Source organism: Tursiops truncatus, chromosome 1 (assembly GCF_011762595.2).
Source record: "Tursiops truncatus isolate mTurTru1 chromosome 1, mTurTru1.mat.Y, whole genome shotgun sequence".
Classification (NCBI taxonomy): Eukaryota; Metazoa; Chordata; class Mammalia; order Artiodactyla; family Delphinidae; genus Tursiops; species Tursiops truncatus.
This window is the reverse complement of record NC_047034.1, coordinates 33,196,740-33,216,359: the sequence shown is the minus strand read 5'-3', so window position 1 is coordinate 33,216,359 and position 19,620 is coordinate 33,196,740. Positions and strand designations below refer to the sequence as shown.

The 19,620-nt window shown below is 48.3% G+C and overlaps 1 protein-coding gene across 11 annotated transcripts in view; it reads left to right on the top strand.

Annotated features, from left to right (window-relative positions):
- Positions 1-18,048, top strand: part of PIK3C2B (phosphatidylinositol-4-phosphate 3-kinase catalytic subunit type 2 beta) — a 61,651-nt gene extending 43,603 nt beyond the window's left edge. For 9 of the 11 annotated variants that reach the window (XM_073802064.1, XM_073802058.1, XM_073802057.1 and 6 more), the window contains 14 exons: positions 498-605; positions 1,259-1,351; positions 2,159-2,288; positions 3,120-3,256; positions 7,177-7,346; positions 7,845-8,001; positions 8,343-8,452; positions 9,579-9,780; positions 10,230-10,354; positions 11,543-11,660; positions 12,979-13,060; positions 13,461-13,567; positions 15,193-15,321; positions 16,025-18,048. In XM_073802064.1, the coding sequence (XP_073658165.1) occupies positions 498-605; positions 1,259-1,351; positions 2,159-2,288; positions 3,120-3,256; positions 7,177-7,346; positions 7,845-8,001; positions 8,343-8,452; positions 9,579-9,780; positions 10,230-10,354; positions 11,543-11,660; positions 12,979-13,060; positions 13,461-13,567; positions 15,193-15,321; positions 16,025-16,213 (1,857 nt within the window). In that variant the 3' untranslated portion in view covers positions 16,214-18,048. The other 2 variants (XR_012330655.1, XM_073802074.1) reach the window with 2 other exon arrangements.
- The last annotated feature ends 1,572 nt before the right edge of the window (positions 18,049-19,620 follow it).

The following is a 19,620-nucleotide window of genomic DNA, read 5'->3' as shown; positions in this document are numbered from 1 at the left end:
CCAGCCAGAGGGGGCAAGTGAGGGCTAAAATTCAGTCATACTTTGTTCACTGTGCTGTGAGCCACGGCTCAGGGCTGCTACCACCCAGAGGGGGCACCTTTATCTGTTTGCACAAAGGGGTTGTATTAGACCAGTATTAGTGATCCTGGTTGCTAACATTTAAAAATTGGGAGATTGTGAAGTCTAGATGATTGGCTTTTTTGGCAACGGCCCAAGTGGCAACTCCTCGTTGACCTGTAGCCCACCCTCTCAGTTCACCGTGGGCTGCTTTAAGCTGTTCTGTCATCCACCCAGTCTCTATAGGTGTTTGGGCTGTGGCCCCGGCTGTGGTGTGGGTGGGGCAGTCTTCCTTCTTCACCGTCTCCAGGAGGTTGTCCACATCTCTCGGGTGACTGTTTCCATGCCAACCACTACTGGCACCCGCCCCTGGGAGAGGCCTGGCTCTGAGTGGAGCTTATGGGCCCCTCACCTCACCCCTGCTCTCCTTTCCCCACCAGGGGATTCTCCGCACAGGCCTGGAGGAGGTGGGGCAGTTTTTTGCCCTCAATGGCTCCTGCCGCCTGCCGCTTAGCCCCAGTCTGCTGGTTAAGGGCATCGTGCCCAGGGTGAGTGACTGGTGGGTTTGGGGCTCTTGGAGTGGGGAGGGCTCAGTGGAAGCCAGGTCCTCACTGACCTGGTTACTGAGAGAGATGAGGAAGAAAGGCATATGTGGGGCCTCTTGCCAACGCTAACGTGTATGGACTTTTACCTGACAGCTCTGCGGGGTGGAGGAATTGGGTTGGGGCTGGGTAAGTGCCTCTGCTGATGGTGTCGGGGTTGAAGTCCAGGCTGGTGACGCTCCCACCTGTCATTCATCGAGCACGCACTCTGTGCCTGGCACTGTTCTAAGTGCTTTCCTTTGGTTATCACAGTTCATCCTCACGACTCTTAGGAAGTCGGTACTGTTGTGAGCCCCATTTTACAGAGGTGTAAACTGAGTTATACGTGGGACACACGACTTGCCAGAAGTCACACAACTAGTAAGTTGTGTGTGGAGTGAACCGAAGGGGTGAGAGAGACCAGGTGCAGGAGCTGAAGTCATAAACTGAACCAGGGTGATGGCGGTAGGGAGGGAGGGAAGGAATGTGGGCTCTGCAGAAATCTGGAAGAAACAATGAGCAGCAGCTGGTGGAGAGTTGGAGAGGCCGTTTTCCTTCCTGGGCCTGGGCCTGGGCCTGGGCCACCCTGACCCTCATCACTACCCTCTCTACTGTGGCAGGACTGTTCCTACTTCAACTCCAATGCAGTCCCCCTCAAGCTCTCCTTCCAAAATGTGGATCCGCTGGGCGAGAACATCCGTGTCATCTTCAAGGTGAGGATGCTTCTCTCAAGCCTGGTGGGATATAGATGGTAGAGAGAAGGAGAGGTGGGAATCCAAGGGTGGCAGAAGCAGCCTCGGGGCCATTCTCTTCCTACTGGGTCACACTCATGCTGCCATTTTAGTGCGTGAAAGACTATCGGGTGAAAAAGGAAATAGATGAATTGTGTGTGGCCCCAGAGGGCTAGGAACAGTGTTGGGATGTGTAAGGAGGTAACTGACAGCTCAGTGTCAGAAGCGCTTTCTAGAAAGCAGAGCTACCTCAGCAGTGGAATGGATAAGGTGCTGACCTGGCTGTCTCTGGAGTATTCAAGCTGAATGACTATGGCAGGTGTGCTGAAGAGGAAATTCATAAATCAGGTGCAGGTTGGACCTGATGAATCTTAAGGTCCCTCTAACTGGTACATCCATGATTCTGAGGAATAAAGGATAGTCTCAGAGCGGACAATCCAGTGGGGGAAATGAAAGGCGTGCGTGACTTAGTGACATATATTTGTTGTGTGTAAGTTCCAAATCCAAGTTTTAAGGCTTTGATGGTCAGGAAGGCTGCATGAAGAAGAGGACCCTGACTTCAGTGCAAATGGGGACGTGGGGTTGGGAGAAGAGCTGGAACACCACACGGGCAAGATGTGGTTCCTGGCCCATCTCTGGTGTTTGACCTGGTGTGAGCAGGTCTGAGTGTGAGGTGGGAGCACTGAGCAGTCCCTGGTTACTAGTCTGGGCCAAGGTTGCCCTCCTGGGAGATCTGGGAGCTGGGGGAAGTGGGGGAGGTGGTTCCGGTCACTGTCTTCCTTCATCCAGTGTGGGGACGACCTTCGCCAGGACATGCTGACCCTGCAGATGATTCGCATCATGAGCAAGATCTGGGTCCAGGAGGGGCTGGACATGCGCATGGTCCTCTTCCGCTGCTTCTCCACTGGCCGTGGGAGAGGTCAGTAGGGAGTGGGCGGGGCGCTGACTGGGCAGCTGGCGTGGGGGGCATTCTTGCTTACTACCCTTTTGCCATTCCCTGACGAGAACTGTGTGCTTCTCCAGAAAAATGAAAAGGACAAGATTATCCCATTAGAAGCTGTGGAATGACATTAAAAAAAGAAGGCAGAGGAGAGAGACTATTATAAAATAAAACAGGCTTGGAGACATAACCAAGCAAACCGTGGAGACTTTGGATCCCAATTCTAACAAACCAACTGTAAACAGATACTTTTGGACACAGTTGGGGGAAACTTGCACGTAGACTGGGTTAGATCAGATCAAAGAATGGTCGTTGAATTTTTGGATGTGATAATGGCATGGTGGTTGTGTCCTTGCTAGTTATACTTGAAATACTTATGAGTGAAATGACATGTATGGGATTTACTTAAAAATACTCCAGCCGCGAATGGGGTAGGGGGAGGGTGGAAGAGAAGAGGGGGAAGCAGGGCTGGGTGAGTGAAATAGATGAAACAAGATTAGCAAAGTGTTGATAATTTTTGAAACTGGTTTTGTGTGAGTTCATGATACCATTTCTTTATTCTTATATGTATTTGAAAATCCCGTAGTAAAAGTTAAAACAGAAAAGGATCATGGCTATGAGCTGGGGGGACCAAGGAGTCACAGCATGGAGTATGAAACCAGGGGAAGGATCTTTCCCTTTATTATCAGACTTTGTCCAAATGCCCAAGAGCTTAATCTGTAGGGAAGCATCCGGCAAAGCTCTTGGAGTCCTCTCCTGACAGACGCCTTGTCTCTGCTCTGGAGAATGACTTGATGTCTCCCCTCACAGGGATGGTAGAGATGATCCCCAACTCTGAGACCCTGCGCAAGATCCAGGTGGAGCACGGGGTGACCGGCTCCTTCAAGGACCGGCCCCTAGCCGACTGGCTGCAGAAACACAACCCTGGGGAGGACGAGTACGAGAAGGTAGGATTGAAGCGTGGGGGTGAAGCTGGGGTGGGATGTGCGTGACTCTGGCACACCGTGTTCCCACAAGGCCCACACATGCACAGAGAAGACAGCTCAGCTGTATTGGGAGGAGAGAAACACTCTTGGTTGACTGGTGCCCCCAGATGTCTAGAGGTGGGTCAAGTGACTTTTGTAAGCTGACCAAGAACATCCCCTGGTATCCAACTGGGAAGCCTTCGCTGAGTTCCGCTGGCAGATTGAGTTTGGAGGAGGGGACCCTCTTAGTCACGATCCTATCCAGGTCCTCCCGTGTCCTGCGAGGAGTCCAGTGGTGCTTTGCAGAACAAGAGTTGGAAGAGACTTTAGAGATCATTTTATCCAACTCTTCTTTTCATAGATGTGAATTAAGACTCACTCATTTGTTCCCAGTTATGGAGCTGGTTTGTGACAAGCATGTAACCGGAAGCCAGGATTGAGGATAGATATGAGACAGAGATGATAGAAAAGGTAGCTGACCTTCTTCAGGCAGGGCTGTACTGGGTGGTAGGGCCTTGGTGACCTGCTGTGTTCTGGGGCTGGTCCACAGCTTCATGGCTTTTGCCTCTGGGTTAATTAAGTTTAGGGGAGAGAATAAATCATAATAACCAAGCTCATAAGAGAATGACCATAAACCAGAAGCGACCCATATACTAACTTATATTGATCAATGGCTTTTATCCCTGAAGGAGAACCTACGTGGGCAGCCAAATTACAATCAGAATGTTGTTTAGTGAACATGTAATTAGATGATCTTCTGAGGCCTTAAATGTTTGCATTCCCCAGGGTTTAATTCCTGGCCTGCTGTGCTCTTTGTACTCTTCTCGTGCCAGCTCATCATCTCTTATTACTTTACCACCCACTTGCTGATGACTTCCAAAGCCATTCCCTCTCCCCTCTCTCACCTCCCGATTGCTGGACCTCTCCTCTTGTGTTTCACCTGTATGTCAAACTCAGTATAGGCAAAACCGAGCTTTCTGTCTCTCCTTGTCCTCTTGAAACCTGCTTTTTGTGTTTCCTGGATGGTTTGACTCTCTCTGTGCAGTCACCCAAGACAGAGCCATGAGTCTTCTTGATGTTTCCTTCTGCCTCTCCTCTGCTTTACCAAGCCCTGTTCCCCAGATGTCTCTTGAACCTGTCCTCTTCTTACCATTTCTTAAAGCCATTTGCTTTCTGTCCCCTGAACTACTGGACTGCCTCTCCTCCTTCCATTACCATCCTCTGCTTGATTTCAGAGTCTTTTAAAATAAGGTGCAAACTGCTCATGTCACTCCTTTGCTCTCAGTTCTTCAAAGGCTCCCTGTGTCCTAAAAGATGAGTCCGTCATCCACAACATTGCCGCAAGGCCTTTTGTAATCCAGCCCTGCCTGCCCCTGTGGTCTCATCCACTGCACCTCCCCATCTTATGATAATTTATGCTGTAGTTTAGGGAGCTGCTTGCATTTCTTCAATACCTTTAGACAATAGTATTTCCTTTGCCTGGAAAGCCCTTTCTTCCCTTTCCCATCCCTCAAAACCCATCCTCTGTATGTTGTAAATGTTAAGGTCCTCTACCCTTGGAAAGGAGTGATATTGTTTCCTCCCTCCCTCAACCCTACATACTATTTATACTAACATGTATTTTTCAGGTATTAAGCAGCCACCATACAGAAGCACTGTGCTTGGTGCTGGAATTATGATTACTCCTTGCCAGTATAATAAAGAGTCATAATAAATATTATAAAAGCTTGTACAACAAGAATACACACAGAGGGCTTCCCTGGTGGCGCAGTGGTTGAGAGTCTGCCTGCCGATGCAGGGGACACCTGTTCGTGCCCCGGTGCGGGAAGATCCCACATGTCGCGGAGCGGCTGGGCCCGTGAGCCATGGCCGCTGAGCCTGCGCGTCCGGAGCCTGTGCTCTGCAACGGGAGGGGCCACAACAGTGAGAGGCCCGCGTACCGCAAAAAAAAAAAAAAAAAAAGAATACACACAGAGAGAAACTAACTTAGTGTCTCAATGTTTAATATCAGTCTTTCAAAAATAGCTCTCAGCTCTTCTAGTCTTTCTGTTAGAATGATGCTGGTAGTTTCTTATGGTGCCTTCCAGGAGGAAAGAACTAGAGATACTTGTCTCTTGGCCACCTACTCAGCAAACCAAAGTACCTCCATCCTATAAGTGAAACCCCTTAAATCAGGAGAGCTCTCTTTATCCAGTGAGACTTCCTGCCAGTAAGCAGCCAACACCCTGCGTAACTTAGGTGATGAGACTTTAGTTACTTACTCTGTGGCAGAGTACAGGCATATAGCTGCTTTGTAAGTCAAAATAGGATGCCTCTCAGGTAGAAGGAACATCTGTGACATGAAGACAGGTTGATGGAGATGGTCAAGACTGGGAGTTGATGGGTTATACTTACTGAGTGGTTTCTTTTCAATTATATATTTCCCTATCATAGAAATCATCTCTTTCTTCCAGAAGGTACATTCTGTGATTTCTTTACAAACTTTCTATTCTTAACTTCCTAGCGATTAGTCAGCTGGTTTAATTTAACAAGTACCCAGGGGATTTCTATGTGTAGCTAGTTTTTTGGGGGGTTTTTTTTTTTTTGGTTTTTTTTCAGTAGGCGGGCCTCTCACTGTTGTGGCCTCTCCCGTTGCGGAGCACAGGCTCCGGATGTGCAGGCTCAGGGGCCATGGCTCACGGGCCCAGCCGCTCCACGGCATGTGGGATCTTCCCGGACCAGGGCACGAACCCACGTCCCCTGCATCGGCAGGCGGACTCTCAACCACTGCGCCACCAGGGAAGCCCTGTGTGTAGCTAGTTTTGAAGTAGGCCTGTGGAACAGCCAAGAGGCTGCTGGGAGATAAGATCCCTGGACCCTGGGAAAGTGAGAATACTAAGTTCTGAGTGAATGGTGCCTGTAGGGGCTCAATGGGGAGGAGTCAGTGCAGGCTGGTAAGATCTGGGAAAGGTGTGGAACTCAAGGAAGGTCCTTGAAGGCTGGGTGGAAGCTTGCAGAGGGAGGTGGGAAGGGCATGTGTTCTATGAAGATTTCTCTCATTCCCAGCTTTGTCCATTCTTACTTGGCTGTGACAACTGTTGCCTCTGCTGATGAGTCTTTCTTGAGTTCTTGGGAATTCCAGAAACCTCACAAAGAGGATTTAGAGGATGAAAGGTGTCTTTTCACTAATTCCATACGTTTTTACTGGAAAGGCAGATAAGGGGGCAAACGTTGACCAGATAAAATAAGGTAGATCCAACCCCTGACTCCCTCCCCTCCTGCTTGAAATTCAGAAATTGCTCTAACACATTTTACCAACTGGAGATGTCTGATTTTCAAGTGTAAAACATCCCCTAGGAGTGTTAAGCTGCCTCAGCTCTTCCTTGGAGTGAAGTGACTTTAATTAGATTAGCATTCATCTGTTACCAAGAACAGTGCAAATGGGAGTCATACGGGGGGCAGGGAGAAGGACAGAAGAATTCCGAGCAGGGTCAGGAAGAGGCCCTTAAGTCAGTTGCCTCAGTGCTGTGCTTGAGTTAAGGTCACCACAAACAGCTGGGAAAGTTGTAAACGTCAGAGTCTTCCCTGATTATGGGCTGGTCAAGTCTGGGCTCCCGGATCAGTGCACTGTCTTTCCAACCAGTTTCCCAAGGAGAAAGAAAGGTGCAGAAGGTGGTGAATTGCAGATAACGTGGTGGAGATATACCTATAAGCCTTCCGTCTCCTTTTGCCCCATAAGATACGAGAGAAGTTTCTGTGTGCATCAGTGTGTACGTATGTGATGAAGGCTGAACAGGCGGATGTAAGAGCTGTTGGACTCATGAGAGAGGGGCAGGGCTGGCTGAATTCAGTCTGGCTGTGCCCCTGGGGTCTGTCCACACCAGCTTCATGTCCCCTTCTCCCCTCTGCCTTCCTTCTCCCAGGCTGTAGAGAACTTCATCTATTCTTGTGCTGGCTGCTGTGTGGCCACGTACGTCTTGGGCATCTGTGACCGTCACAATGACAACATCATGCTGAAGACGACTGGCCACATGTTCCACATAGATTTTGGCCGTTTCCTGGGCCACGCCCAGATGTTCGGGAACATCAAGCGGTAAGTGGTCTCCTGAAGCCAGGATGCACGTGTAGGCCCGGGAGGTCAGCGGAAATGGTTCGGAGCTGGAACACGAGCCCGTGATGGGAGGGCCTGCGCTGCAGAGTGTGGTCCCTGGGCTGAGCAGCTTTGGAGAAGAGAAGACTGAGAAAGAGGTCAAGTCCTTTCAGGGCCTTGCAGAAGAGGGCAGGCACCAGCCATTGGCCCTCCCTGCTGAGGACTGAGCAAAGGGAAATGAGCCCAAACCACAGCAAAAGGGAATACAACTAGATATCCAGGGACAATATCACTAGCTCACAGGCAGGGAACCAATGAAGGATGTGCTTGGGGATTTTTTAAGATTAAGGGAGGAAAAGAAAAACGAAAATGTTAGAGGAGCCACATCTGTCCATTTCACACGGGTGTTGAGGGATGAGGAAAACCATCCCCTGATGCAGCCCACAAAGTGGGCTTCCTCCTTCATGTTGACCTTCTACCTGTATGTTCCCCTTGGCCCAGGGACCGTGCCCCCTTTGTCTTCACCTCGGACATGGCGTATGTCATCAACGGGGGTGACAAGCCTTCCAGCCGCTTCCATGATTTTGTTGACCTTTGCTGCCAAGCCTACAACCTCATTCGCAAGCACACCCACCTCTTCCTCAACCTTCTGGGCCTGGTGAGGAGCTCCATCCCTTTCTGAACCCCTCCTTCTTATCATCTGGCACCATCTTTAAGACTCCCTTGTCTTGCTTCAAAGGATTTCTGGAGATCTACTTCTCTGAGCCCTAGGTAAAGGCAGGGCTCAGACCACCTGGGGACAGTGGTGTCTGCAGGTATCTGACTTCCTGCTCCAGCCCCCCCAGTTCCTGTGGACTGCTAGCCACTGCCCACAGCATCTGCCTGCCACCCTCTAGAAGGGTTAGGGAGCCTAGCTGTAGAAAATCTTGCCTTATGGTAAGGAAGAAGCAAGAATTCCTGGTTGTTACAGGCATCCTCTCTTCTTCTTTGCTCTTCTAGATGTTGTCCTGTGGGATCCCTGAGCTCTCAGACCTGGAAGACCTCAAGTATGTGTATGATGCCCTGAGGCCTCAGGACACAGAGGCCAATGCCACTACCTACTTCACCAGGTAAAACTCTCCGTACGAAACAGTGCTGCCCACTCTGGGTAGTTAATTTCCAGGCTGCTGGATTGGGAAGAACAGGGCTAGGGAAACGGGAGAGGCTTAGCTCCAGTGGCAGAGCTTAGAGTTGACAACATGGGTCAGTGGTCCCAACTTTGCCTTTGACTTCGGTAAATCATTTTACTTCTCTCAGACTCAGTCTCCCGTCTGCACTTGAGTGCTGACCTTTATATAGAGGTACTGCGATCCCCTACTTGCATTCTCACCAGGTCTCAGTCAAGGATTTTGTCTATGGGGCAATGTATAGTAGGGATTTTGTACTAGTTTTTAGCTCTCTGGATCAGAACCTTCCCCCTTGTCAAAACATGGAATTCCATGGTTCTGTTTTCCCATATTTGACGTTCTTAGACACACTTTGTGTGAAAGCAGGAAAGTGTCTGTATACTAATGTCTACTGTTTTTTGTTTTGCGGTACGTGGGCCCTCTCACTGCTGTGGCCTCTCCCGCTGCGGAGCACAGGCTCCGGACGTGCAGGCTCAGCGGCCATGGCTCACGGGCCCAGCCGCTTCACGGCATGTGGGATCCTCCCAGACCAGGGCACGAACCCGTGTCCCCTGCATCGGCAGGTGGACTCTCAACCTCTGTGCCACCAGGGAAGCCCCTAATGTCTACTGTTTTGTCCATTTTATTATGCACCCTTTTTGGAACTTAGCGAACTAAACTTTCTCTGTTGGGTCTGATATAGTACCTTTCCTTTTGAACTAAAATCTCTGGATTGAGCTTTGTTTGGTGAGGTTCCATCATACTGAACCTTGAAACTCAGTTTGACAACAGTATTTAGACATTTACATGGTGAGCCCACGGTGGCGTCCCTAATTCCTTCCTACCTTGGTTTAACTGTCTTTGGGTCAGGTGGGCAGTGAGGGGAGATAAGACCCCAAGTTTCACAGAAATAAACTGTATGCTGATCATTGTGTGCAATCATGTACTCTATGAGGATATCACACAGGGAAAATGATCTGATCTGAGCTGAGTATTAATCTCAGGTGTCGGGATATTTCTCGAGATAGCTCTGCCAGGCAGTGGGGACTTGGGTCCTTGGTCACATCCTTTTCTTCCCATCCTCCTTCAGGTTGATTGAGTCCAGCCTCGGCAGTGTAGCCACAAAGCTCAATTTTTTCATTCATAACCTGGCTCAGATGAAGTTCACAGGCTCAGACGACCGGCTGACCCTTTCCTTTGCTCCCCGAACACACACTCTCAAGAGCTCTGGCCGCATCACTGATGTATTTCTCTGCCGCCACGAGAAGATCTTCCACCCCAACAAAGGCTACGTAAGTGTTTTCTCCGATCTGACCCTCCCTTGCTCCCCACTGCCCCAGCTTGTTGGGGTTCTGACTGTTTCTTCCCTTCCACACTGCGGGCGCTGGAGTTGACTGAGCACCCTGTGCTGGGAGCAGTCATACCCCCCTTCCTTCTCCACTGCCCAAGTGGCCTGCCTACAATCAGGGAGCTGAGTTGGATGGCTGTTCCCTCTGAGTCAAGGGTCTTGTGAAACAAGGATTCTTGTTAATCTTTGCTTTCATTTTGCTGCATATGTATATTATCTTTGTCTCCATCAGAGACATTTTTATCCTCTTCCTTCTGGAAAGCGTAACTCCTCCAACACATGTGTGTGTGTGCGTGCGCACACACACACACACACCTCTGTCCCCTCACCTACCCCCTTCATTGGGTGTAGAGGGTTTGGCAGGGAGTATTCTCTAAGATTTGGATTTTGCAGATTTACGTGGTAAAGGTGATGCGAGAGAATGCTCACGAGGCCACTTACATCCAGAGGACGTTTGAGGAGTTCCAGGAGTTACACAATAAGCTGCGGCTGCTCTTCCCTTCTTCCCTCCTGCCCAGGTATCTGTGGCCTTTACTCTCTGCACTGAGGGATACTGCGGAGGGAGAGCGGATGGGGGCTGGGCAGGACTGCGGGAGTGAGATACTGCCCTTTGGAGAAAAGACCTATGTCCTTGGTTTTCTCCTCCTGGCAATGAGTTTGATGACAAGTGCTCCCCCTGGTGGTCATGCTCTTCTGAGGCTCTCAAGAGGTCTTCCTCCAGCCTTGAAAATAAGCTTGGGTCCACCTGCCAGGAGAGCAACCTGGGTCTAAAGGCAGGGGATTGACTGAATCTGAAGATTTTTCGAAGTTTCTAACCTTCTAAAGAGTAAAACTATGTTTCAAATAGATAAACAAAATGCAGTGTATATACAAAATGGAATATTATTCTACTGTACGATTCCACTTACATGAAGCACTTAGAGTAGTCAAATTCATAGAAACAGAAAGTAGAATGGTGGTTGCCAGGAGGGAGGGGGAGTTGTTTAATGGGTATATAGTTTCAGTTTTGCAAGATGAAAAGGGTTCTGGAGATGGATGGTGGTGATGGTTGCACAACAATGTAAGTGTACTTAATTCTGAACTGCACACTTAAAAATGGTTAAGACGGGGACTTCCCTGGTCGTCTAGTGGTTAAGACTTCCCCTTCCAATGCAGGGGCTGTGGATTCAATCCCTGGTCGGGCAGCCAAGATCCCACATGGCTCGAGGCCAAAAAACCAAAAAAAAAAACCTATAAAACAGAAGCAATATTGTAACAAATTCAATAAAGACTTTAAAAATGGTCCATATCAAAAATATATATATTAAAATAATGGTTAAGATGGTAAATTTTATGTTATGTGTATTTCACAACAATTTATAAAAGCGATTTTTCAAATGAATTTTTACCTTGATGGGGAAAACTGGGGGCTCCAGAGCCGCTGAGGCACTTCTGGAGAGCTGTAGGACTCTGCTCAACGGTTTGTTTTTCTCATCCGGTGTCCTAGGAACTGTCTGGTGTGAGATACTGCGTGTGTGCCCTTGGCACAGGCCTGGGGAGCTTGGGGAGGCATGGAGTCGGGGAAAGGTCCCTGGGAATGGAGGCTGGTGAGAAATGCAGATCAGGTGACTGAAAATGCAAGTGAAATGTGACTAAATCCTGTTGCCTCTTCATTATCTTTCCCCATCTTCCCCCTCCTGCATCGCCACTGCCCACCTGCCGTGCAGCTTCCCTAGTCGCTTTGTGATTGGCCGCTCACGGGGAGAGGCGGTGGCGGAGCGGCGGAGAGAGGAGTTAAATGGCTACATCTGGCACTTGATCCACGCAGCCCCTGAGGTGGCCGAGGTGGGTGGCTGCCTCTGTTCCTGGCTGTCCCTGGCGCTGGTGGGGGGTGGGGGATGCGGACAGAAGCGGGTGGCAATCATGGAGGGGACTTGGCTTTTCTGGGTCTGTGTGCAGAAAGAGGTGGGTGGGTCGTGGCTCCAGCCCCACAGGACTATGCACAGAAATGCAGTGAAACACAAACATGCAGCTGGGCACGCGGAGAGACATGTCCGTGTTAGGTGCTTGTAGTGAGCAAGAGCCTGAGGAAATGGAAGGTTTTGAGCAGGTTGAGTGTGTGTATCCGCCCAGATTTTTCTTTAAACAAATGGTCCTATAATGGGCATAAAGACAAATACAGTCATCCGGAGTCCCATCAGCCTAAAAAACCATCTAACCCCATTTCCATGTTTCCTTCCTATTTATCCGTATATAAATGTGACTTTTATAGTTTTATAGTGGTCATAGCTTAAATATGATGCTATATTCTGTTCTTTTTTCACTTAAGTGTTTATAGTAAGCATAACTTTAAATATGTGTACCAAATTAATACACCAACTTGCAATACCGTAATCTCTTTAACCATTCGCTTCTTGAAAGATATTTAGATCATTCCCCTCCCCCCTTTTTTCACTCTTAATGCTAGAGTGGGTATTTTCACACATTTTAGTTTTTGGTTTTGTTTTCCCTAATTGCTTAGTAAACATTCTCAAAAGTAGGATTCATGGTCTTTGTCCAAGGCTGCGTCAGGCATTAGATCCCCGACCAGGGATTGAACCCTGGCCTGCCAGCAGTGAAACGCCAAGTCCTACCCACTGGACTGCCTGGGAATTCCAAGAACAGACTGCTTTTGCCCTGATGTGACCTACTTTTATTTGATTTTTTTTCTTTTTTTTAAACTTTTGTATTATGAGAACTTTCAAAACATATAGGAAAATAGAGAAACAGTATAATGAATGCCTGTATGTCCATCACTTAAACAGTTATTATTTTGACGTGTTTGAGTCATCTATTTTTTATGAAATATTTTAAATTAAATCACAGACATCGTGGCTTCTACCCCTAAGTACTTACTATGCGTCTCTAAAAAACAAGGACATAATCTTACATAACTACACTGTCATTATATCACCCCAAACATAGTCCATATTCAAAATGTCCCTGTCATCTCCAAAATTCTTTTAACAGTTGGTTTGTTTGAGCCATGACCCAAACAAGAACTGCATATTACATTTGGTTGTCACATTTCATAGGTCTCTTTTAATGTGGAACAGTCCTTTTCCTTTTTTCACTGGGCCATTGTCTTACTGAGGAATGACCCTGTTTTCTGATTCCATTCCAGTGTGATTTGGTGTACACCTTCTTCCACCCCCTGTCCCGGGATGAGAAGGCTGCGGGCACCAGCCTGGCTCCCAAGTCCTCAGGTACAGTGCCTTCTCTGTGACATTTCTGCCAACCTCTCTGAACCATTCCCAAAGGTCATTTTTCCTGCCCCTGCCCCTTCTCAGTTCTCCTTCCTTGACTCGTCTCTGTTCCTTTGCTTACTGGCTAGAGAATCTGCTTTCCCACTCAGGCTATGGGTCCACAGCTCCTTGAGCAATTCCCCAGGGACTGGATATGCTTACACACTGGAATTGGATAGACGCCCCCAACCCGACTCTGCGTCATGTTCGCGGATGCCACTTGGCAGATCCCCGATGGGGTATCAGGACTCTGACATGGAGTTACTGGCGGGGGGTTAAAAGAAAACAGAAATGTCTGCCTGGCACCAGATGGGGACAGGGCTGGCCTCATGACCTTTCTCAGTTTCCTTTGTCCCTACAGATGGCACATGGGCCCGGCCGGTCGGAAAGGTTGGGGGAGAGGTGAAGCTGTCCATCTCCTACAAAAACAACAAACTCTTCATCATGGTGATGCATATTCGGGGCTTGGTAAGTGCATACACAGTCCTCCTTTGGATCTTTATCTTTCTTCTGGTACTTTTCTGACTGATCAGACCTTTTCTGCCCCCCTCTCGTGAGAGTAACCACAAAGATTACTGAATGAATACCCAATGGGCCTGCTACCGTGCTAGGCCTATGATATGACCAAGCAATACTAGACACAGCTTCTTACTACCTGTGGTCTTTGGCAAGTAGCCCAATTACTCTTAGCCTCGTTAAAATGAGGATAATGTTAGCACCTATCTCATAGGGTTGTTATAGGGATTAAATGAGATAATGCATGTAAGAGCACTTGACATAGTGCCTTGTATCATTATTATGGTGATTATTATAAGGGAGAGGCCCAAGGGGCTTATTTCCTGGTTATAGAGGTAAGGCAGCCATGTGACATCCTTCAAGCATAATCAAGGCAGAGTATAATCACTAAGTTTTTGGTATGATTCTAAGAACCTTGTGAGTGGAAGGGGCAGGGAACTCTTATTGAATACCACGATGTGCTGGACTTTTGCAGGTTGGGGCATTAGTATGTAGCAGGAGGTACATGAACTTTGGAATCAGAGAGATCTGGGTTTCACTCTTACAGAATCATTCATTCATTTTATTCAACAAATCTTCATCAACTGCCTACCGTGTGCCAGGCACTGATACATTAGCTCTGGATACAAGGGTAAACAAAATAAAATCCCTGCCCTCAGGGAGCTTACATTCTAGTAGGAAGAGGCAGACAGACAAATAGTTAAGTTAAATATATGGCAAGTCAGATAGTGGTAAGTGCTCTGGCGAGAAATAAAGCAGAGAAGGAATACCGGGGTGGAATGAAGCTAGCAGCAATTTTGCAGTGTTCAGGGAAACCCTCATTGATGAGGAGGTATTTGGGCAAAGGTGGAAGGAGGTGAGGGAGGGAGCCATGCATATACATCTGAGGGAGGATTGCTCCAGGCGGAGGGAGCAGTTGAACCCAAAAGCCCTAGTCAGGAGCCTGCTTGGGGCATGTCAGGAACCGCAGGAGGAGGCCAGTGTGGCTGAAGCCCCTGCAGCAGAGGGGAGAATAGCAGATGGTGAGGTTGGAGAGGGCAGACCAGAGCCTTGGTCCCACAGTCTAGAGCGTGGCTTCTCCGTGAGTGAGATGGGAGCCCTTGGAGGGTTTTGCGCAGAGGCGTGACAAGATCTGACTTAAGTTTTAAAAGGATCAGGCTGAGTGAATCACTAATTGGCTGACCTTGAACAAGCAACTTAATCTCTCTGACTCATTTCTCTACCTCTTAGGGGTTACTTGGATCAAAATAGACAAAAGATGTTGGGCAGAGATATCTGGGGACATGATGGTTCATTCAGAACAGACCAAGTTATGGCGTGCCCTGAGCATTCGTATACAAAGTATAGACTGGATATCATAGGCAATCTGATGGATGTTTTAGGAGGACACCTAACGTTACCGTGGTAGGTGTTTCTAGCAGAATGCAGTGGGCTGGGAAGCATAAATTATTGTGCATTGCAAGAAGCTAGGTGTGGGAGAAGAGGGTCTGGATCAGGGAGTGATCACAGGAATGGTGATAGAGAGACAGATAGAAAAACCTTCATCTTTTTTTTTTTGGTTTTCATTCCCTTCGTAGCAACTGCTCCAGGATGGGAATGATCCCGACCCCTATGTCAAGATTTACCTCCTTCCTGACCCTCAGAAAACCACTAAGAAGAAAACCAAAGTGGCCCGGAAAACCTGCAACCCCACCTACAATGAGATGGTATGTGGGGAAGGTGCTGGGTGGGGCTGGGGTTGGCCGACTGTGCCGGTTTGTAAATAAAGTTGTATTGGGATGTGGCCATTACTATTCATTTAAGTCTTGTCTGTGGCTGCTTTCATGTTGTAGCAGCTGGGCTGAGTCATCGTGACATAGATCAGAATGTATGACCTATAAAGCCTAAAATACTTCCTATTTGGCCCTTTATGTAAAAAAGTTTGCTGACACTTAAGGTAGGGATTCCACAGCTGCGGCATGGTCTGTGGGGAGGAAGAGCCTGCTGGTCCTTTGCTGATAATGAGCTGTGGCCCCAATGACAAGCCTTCATTTGCTTGAACTCTGAGCTAAGAGCAGGGGTCTTTATTTAGTTTTATTTTTTATTTATTTATTTGGCTGTGCCAGGTCTTAGTTGCAGTTGCAGCATGCATGTGGGATCTAGTTCCCTGACCGGGGGTCGAACCTGGGCCCCCTGCATTGGGAGTGTGGAGTCTTATCCACTGCGCCACCAGGGAAGTCCCCCCAAGAGCAGGGTTCTTTAAGCTTCCCTTGGGTTCTGTATGCTTTCTCTATTCCTTCGGGCTCTGTCTGGTTGGGGAGGTAAAGGGGTCTCAGCCAGATCAGATCACACCACCACAGACTTAAGCATCTCCCCCTTCCATGTTCCCTCTCTCACTACTTCCCTTTCTTCCCAATTTTGCATTTGCAGCTGGTATATGATGGAATCCCCAAGGGAGACCTCCAGCAGCGGGAGCTACAGCTGAGTGTGCTGAGTGAGCAAGGATTCTGGGAGAACGTTCTGCTGGGGGAGGTGCACATCCGCCTGCGAGAGCTGGACCTGACCCAGGAGAAGACCGGCTGGTTCGCACTGGGATCTCGAAGTCATGAGACTTTATGAGCCCAGTGGAGCCGTGGCCCAGGACCCCAGGCTCATGGCAGAGCTGGAGGAGAGGACTCTCCCTGCTTGACTTGCCCCTTCCTTGTGTAGGGGCAGGGCCCTCGGTGGGGCTTCCCTCTGTCCCGGCGGATCGGGCCTCCGTGGTAGGAGGCAAGGAGGGTAAAGATGCTCTCTGCTATCCGCTCCTCTGCAGACTGCATTTGGGTTGGTTGTGATGAGCAGCCCCTTGGAGGCTGTGAGGGTGCAGCAAAGTTTTAAGTTTACCTTGTGTCAAGGGAGCAATGCCTGGTTTGAGGTGTGGGGGGTGGGCTGTAGAAGTAGCATTTGGGGGGAGGGTGGGTGGATATCTTTATTTTTATTTTTAAAAAATGAAATAGTAACGTTGTCCTAACTGGACAGGAAGCCTCGTGAGAAGGGACTTACATGTGCCTCAGAAGGCAAAAGAGGAATTGGACTTTTTGTATGATTGAGGTTCTTATTGGACTTTTCCCTAGGATTTTGTTTGTTTGTTGTTTTTGCATTTCTATCTATAGGAATTATTTGGGGAGGGGCCCAGTGGGCCCTCAGTTAGTGCCCTCCGTCTCTGAGGCAGGTCGGGAGGGACAAGGAGGGCTGCGTGTGCTGGACTGAGGCCTGCGCCACTGGGCCTTTCTGATTTTGCCTCCAAAGGAGAGCGATGTGATACCTACGTGTGTAAGGAAGGGCCTTCCGTATGGAGGTCTGTAGAGGACCTGTGTTCAGGGACCTGGGCTCTTTTGGGGGGAGTTTTTCCTCTCGTCTTCCCCTATTTTGCTAGGACTTGCCCTGAATACTGTCTTCTACCCCTCCATTCAGCTCTTCCGGGGGTCATCTGGTCCCTGTGAATACGCCTGGGTGCTCCCCCATAGGTCTCTCCCTTCATTTTTCTCTGGTGGGATAAACTGCTGCCTCGGCCCTTAGGTTTGGTTTCACCCCAGGGTGTCTTGGCCCTAGGAATGGGCCTCTAGGCTGCAGACGTCAGCGTGGCTGGCTGTTGGGTGGTTTCTGGGAAGCTTTCCTCGTCATCCACCACTCCTTTTGTTTTGCTGCTTCTCTCCCAAACTCCATTTCTGTCACATTTTTTTAATAAGAATTTCTCTCATTCTATGGGGCCATAAACCTATTTTGTCTGGAGCCAAAGGGATGCCCCAGCTGAAGAAAAGGGGTGCGGGTGGGGAATCCCATCAAAACTGTTGTTTTTGCCAGTGATTTTCTTTGGTTGTGAGGAGGCTGGATTGAGCCGAGCTGGAAGGGAGAGACTGGGTCTCTGATCTCTTAATACTCTTCATTCCCTACCAAATGGATTTGAAATTCACTTGTGCGCTTTACTCCGAAAGGTTGTCTTCCTAGAAAAAAGGAGAGACTTTGAATTTGATATTAACTTTCTAAATTGGCTGGTTGTGCCCGGTGACTGGGGAATGGAGTTAAGTGGGGATACGATGTGGACTGTCCCTCCCCAGCTCCAAGGATCAGAAATTCCCCCTTTCGCTGACTCATTCCATAACTAGAGAAAGAAGCTCCATTCATTGAAGCCACAGAGCAGCAAGGAAGTTGAAACTTTTAAATTTAAAATGTAAAGGATAAAGCTGGCTGCTGTGGGCAGGGGTTAGGGGAGTGGAGAACAGAGGTGGAACTTCTCTAGATGAATGGACCAGAGATGTGTTACTGGCTTTTTGCCTGTAGCTCATTTTACTTTGACCCTCTATGCCCCTGTTAAAGAGAGAGGTCTGTGTACTGTACCCACATCCCAGACATCCTTTTTCTCCTACTTTCTCTGGAATTGTATTTTCTAATAAATGATGTTTAGAAAAACAAAACTATCATTTTCAAGATTCGTTGATGTTTAAATGTCTAGATTAAAACATCTGATGTACAAGATGAAGATAATAATGATAGTAGTGTTTCTACAAATGGTAACTTTTATATGCACTGGTGTGGTGCACGGGGCATTTCACACGTGTCAGCTAAATCTTTCCTTAAAACAACTTGATCAGGTGAGTATTATCATCCCCAGTTTACAGATGAAGAAACTGAAGCCCAGAGAGGTTAAGTAATTTGCTTAAGGACATAGCCAGTCGGCCTTGGCTCTAGAATTTGAACCCAGGTTTATTTGACTCTTGAGTGTTTTAATATACATGATGTCAGTTTTCATTGCAACTACCCTGGAAAGTAGACATGGCTCATTTGTTAATTCTGTCAACAAACTTTTACTGTGCTTACCAGTGTTACCAGTGCTACCTGGTGGCGTGCCTCCATTCATAAAGAATACAGACCTTGGAGCTGGGCCCTGGGCCCTGTACCAGGTAACTGGCTGTGGGTTACAAAGATAAATTAAGATAGTTCTCTGCATTTAAGAAGTTTACTGCCTAGTGATATTTAACTAACCCCATTTCATAAGAGAAGGAACAACCCCTGAGATGCCATGCAACGATTACGTTGTTAGAGCAGAGCTGTAGCCCAGAACTGAACCCCAAGTGGAAGCTGGAGGTGACATGACCCTTGTTCAAGCAGTTTACCCAGAAGTTTTCAAAACTCTCCGGTGTGGAGTCATATTTCATGCTGGGAAGTTTTGTGGGGTTTCCAAGGGACTTTTAGTAATAACAGTAGTAAGTGATAACCTACCTGCTGTGTTTCTAAGTGGTTTTGAGGTGTCACTGCAGTTCTGGGCAAGTCCCAATGGACCTTTTAAAAGTTAGAACTTGAAACCGGCAAGAGTCTTAGTTAAGGAAATTTCTTGGCCAAATGGGGTAGAAATCTGAACCACCCAGAGGGAGTGGGAATGAGGGAGCCGGGGAGTTGGGGGAGAGGGGATGCCCAGGGAGAAGAGAAACAAGCCCAGGAGACTGGATTTTCTGCGTTCAAACAGAGGTGGTAAAAATGAAGTAACTGGACTTGTTAGGATTTGGGAGCTAAGGGTTAGACTGGACTTGAAAGGTCAAAAGCGAGGCAACATTTTAAGTTGGGAGGTAATTCTGGTGCCTGGGGACTTGTCTGAGGTGTCTGTCCACAACACTAATGGCCTTCTCTGGGTCAAGTGAGTACCAGGCACTGTGCCTACTAAGATGACAAAGGTGTGGATCGCGTCCTCAAGGAACTCAGAGTCCAGCTAGGGAAGCAGACATGGAAACAGATGGTTACAGTGCTGTGTCTCAGGGACAGGGGTGGAAAAGGGGAGGGGTGGGCAGGCGGAATGGGAGCTATTTGAACTGGGTTCCATCAGAACTCTGGATTTCATTCTTAGTGTGACGGGGATGGCATTACAAGGTTTTGAGAAAGGGACTGCAGCACTCTAATTTCTGTTTTCAAAGATCCTTCTGGCTGCTGTCTGAAGCAAGAATGGAAGCAGTAGTCTAGGAGGGGAATGAGAGTAGCATGGGGATAGTGAAAGG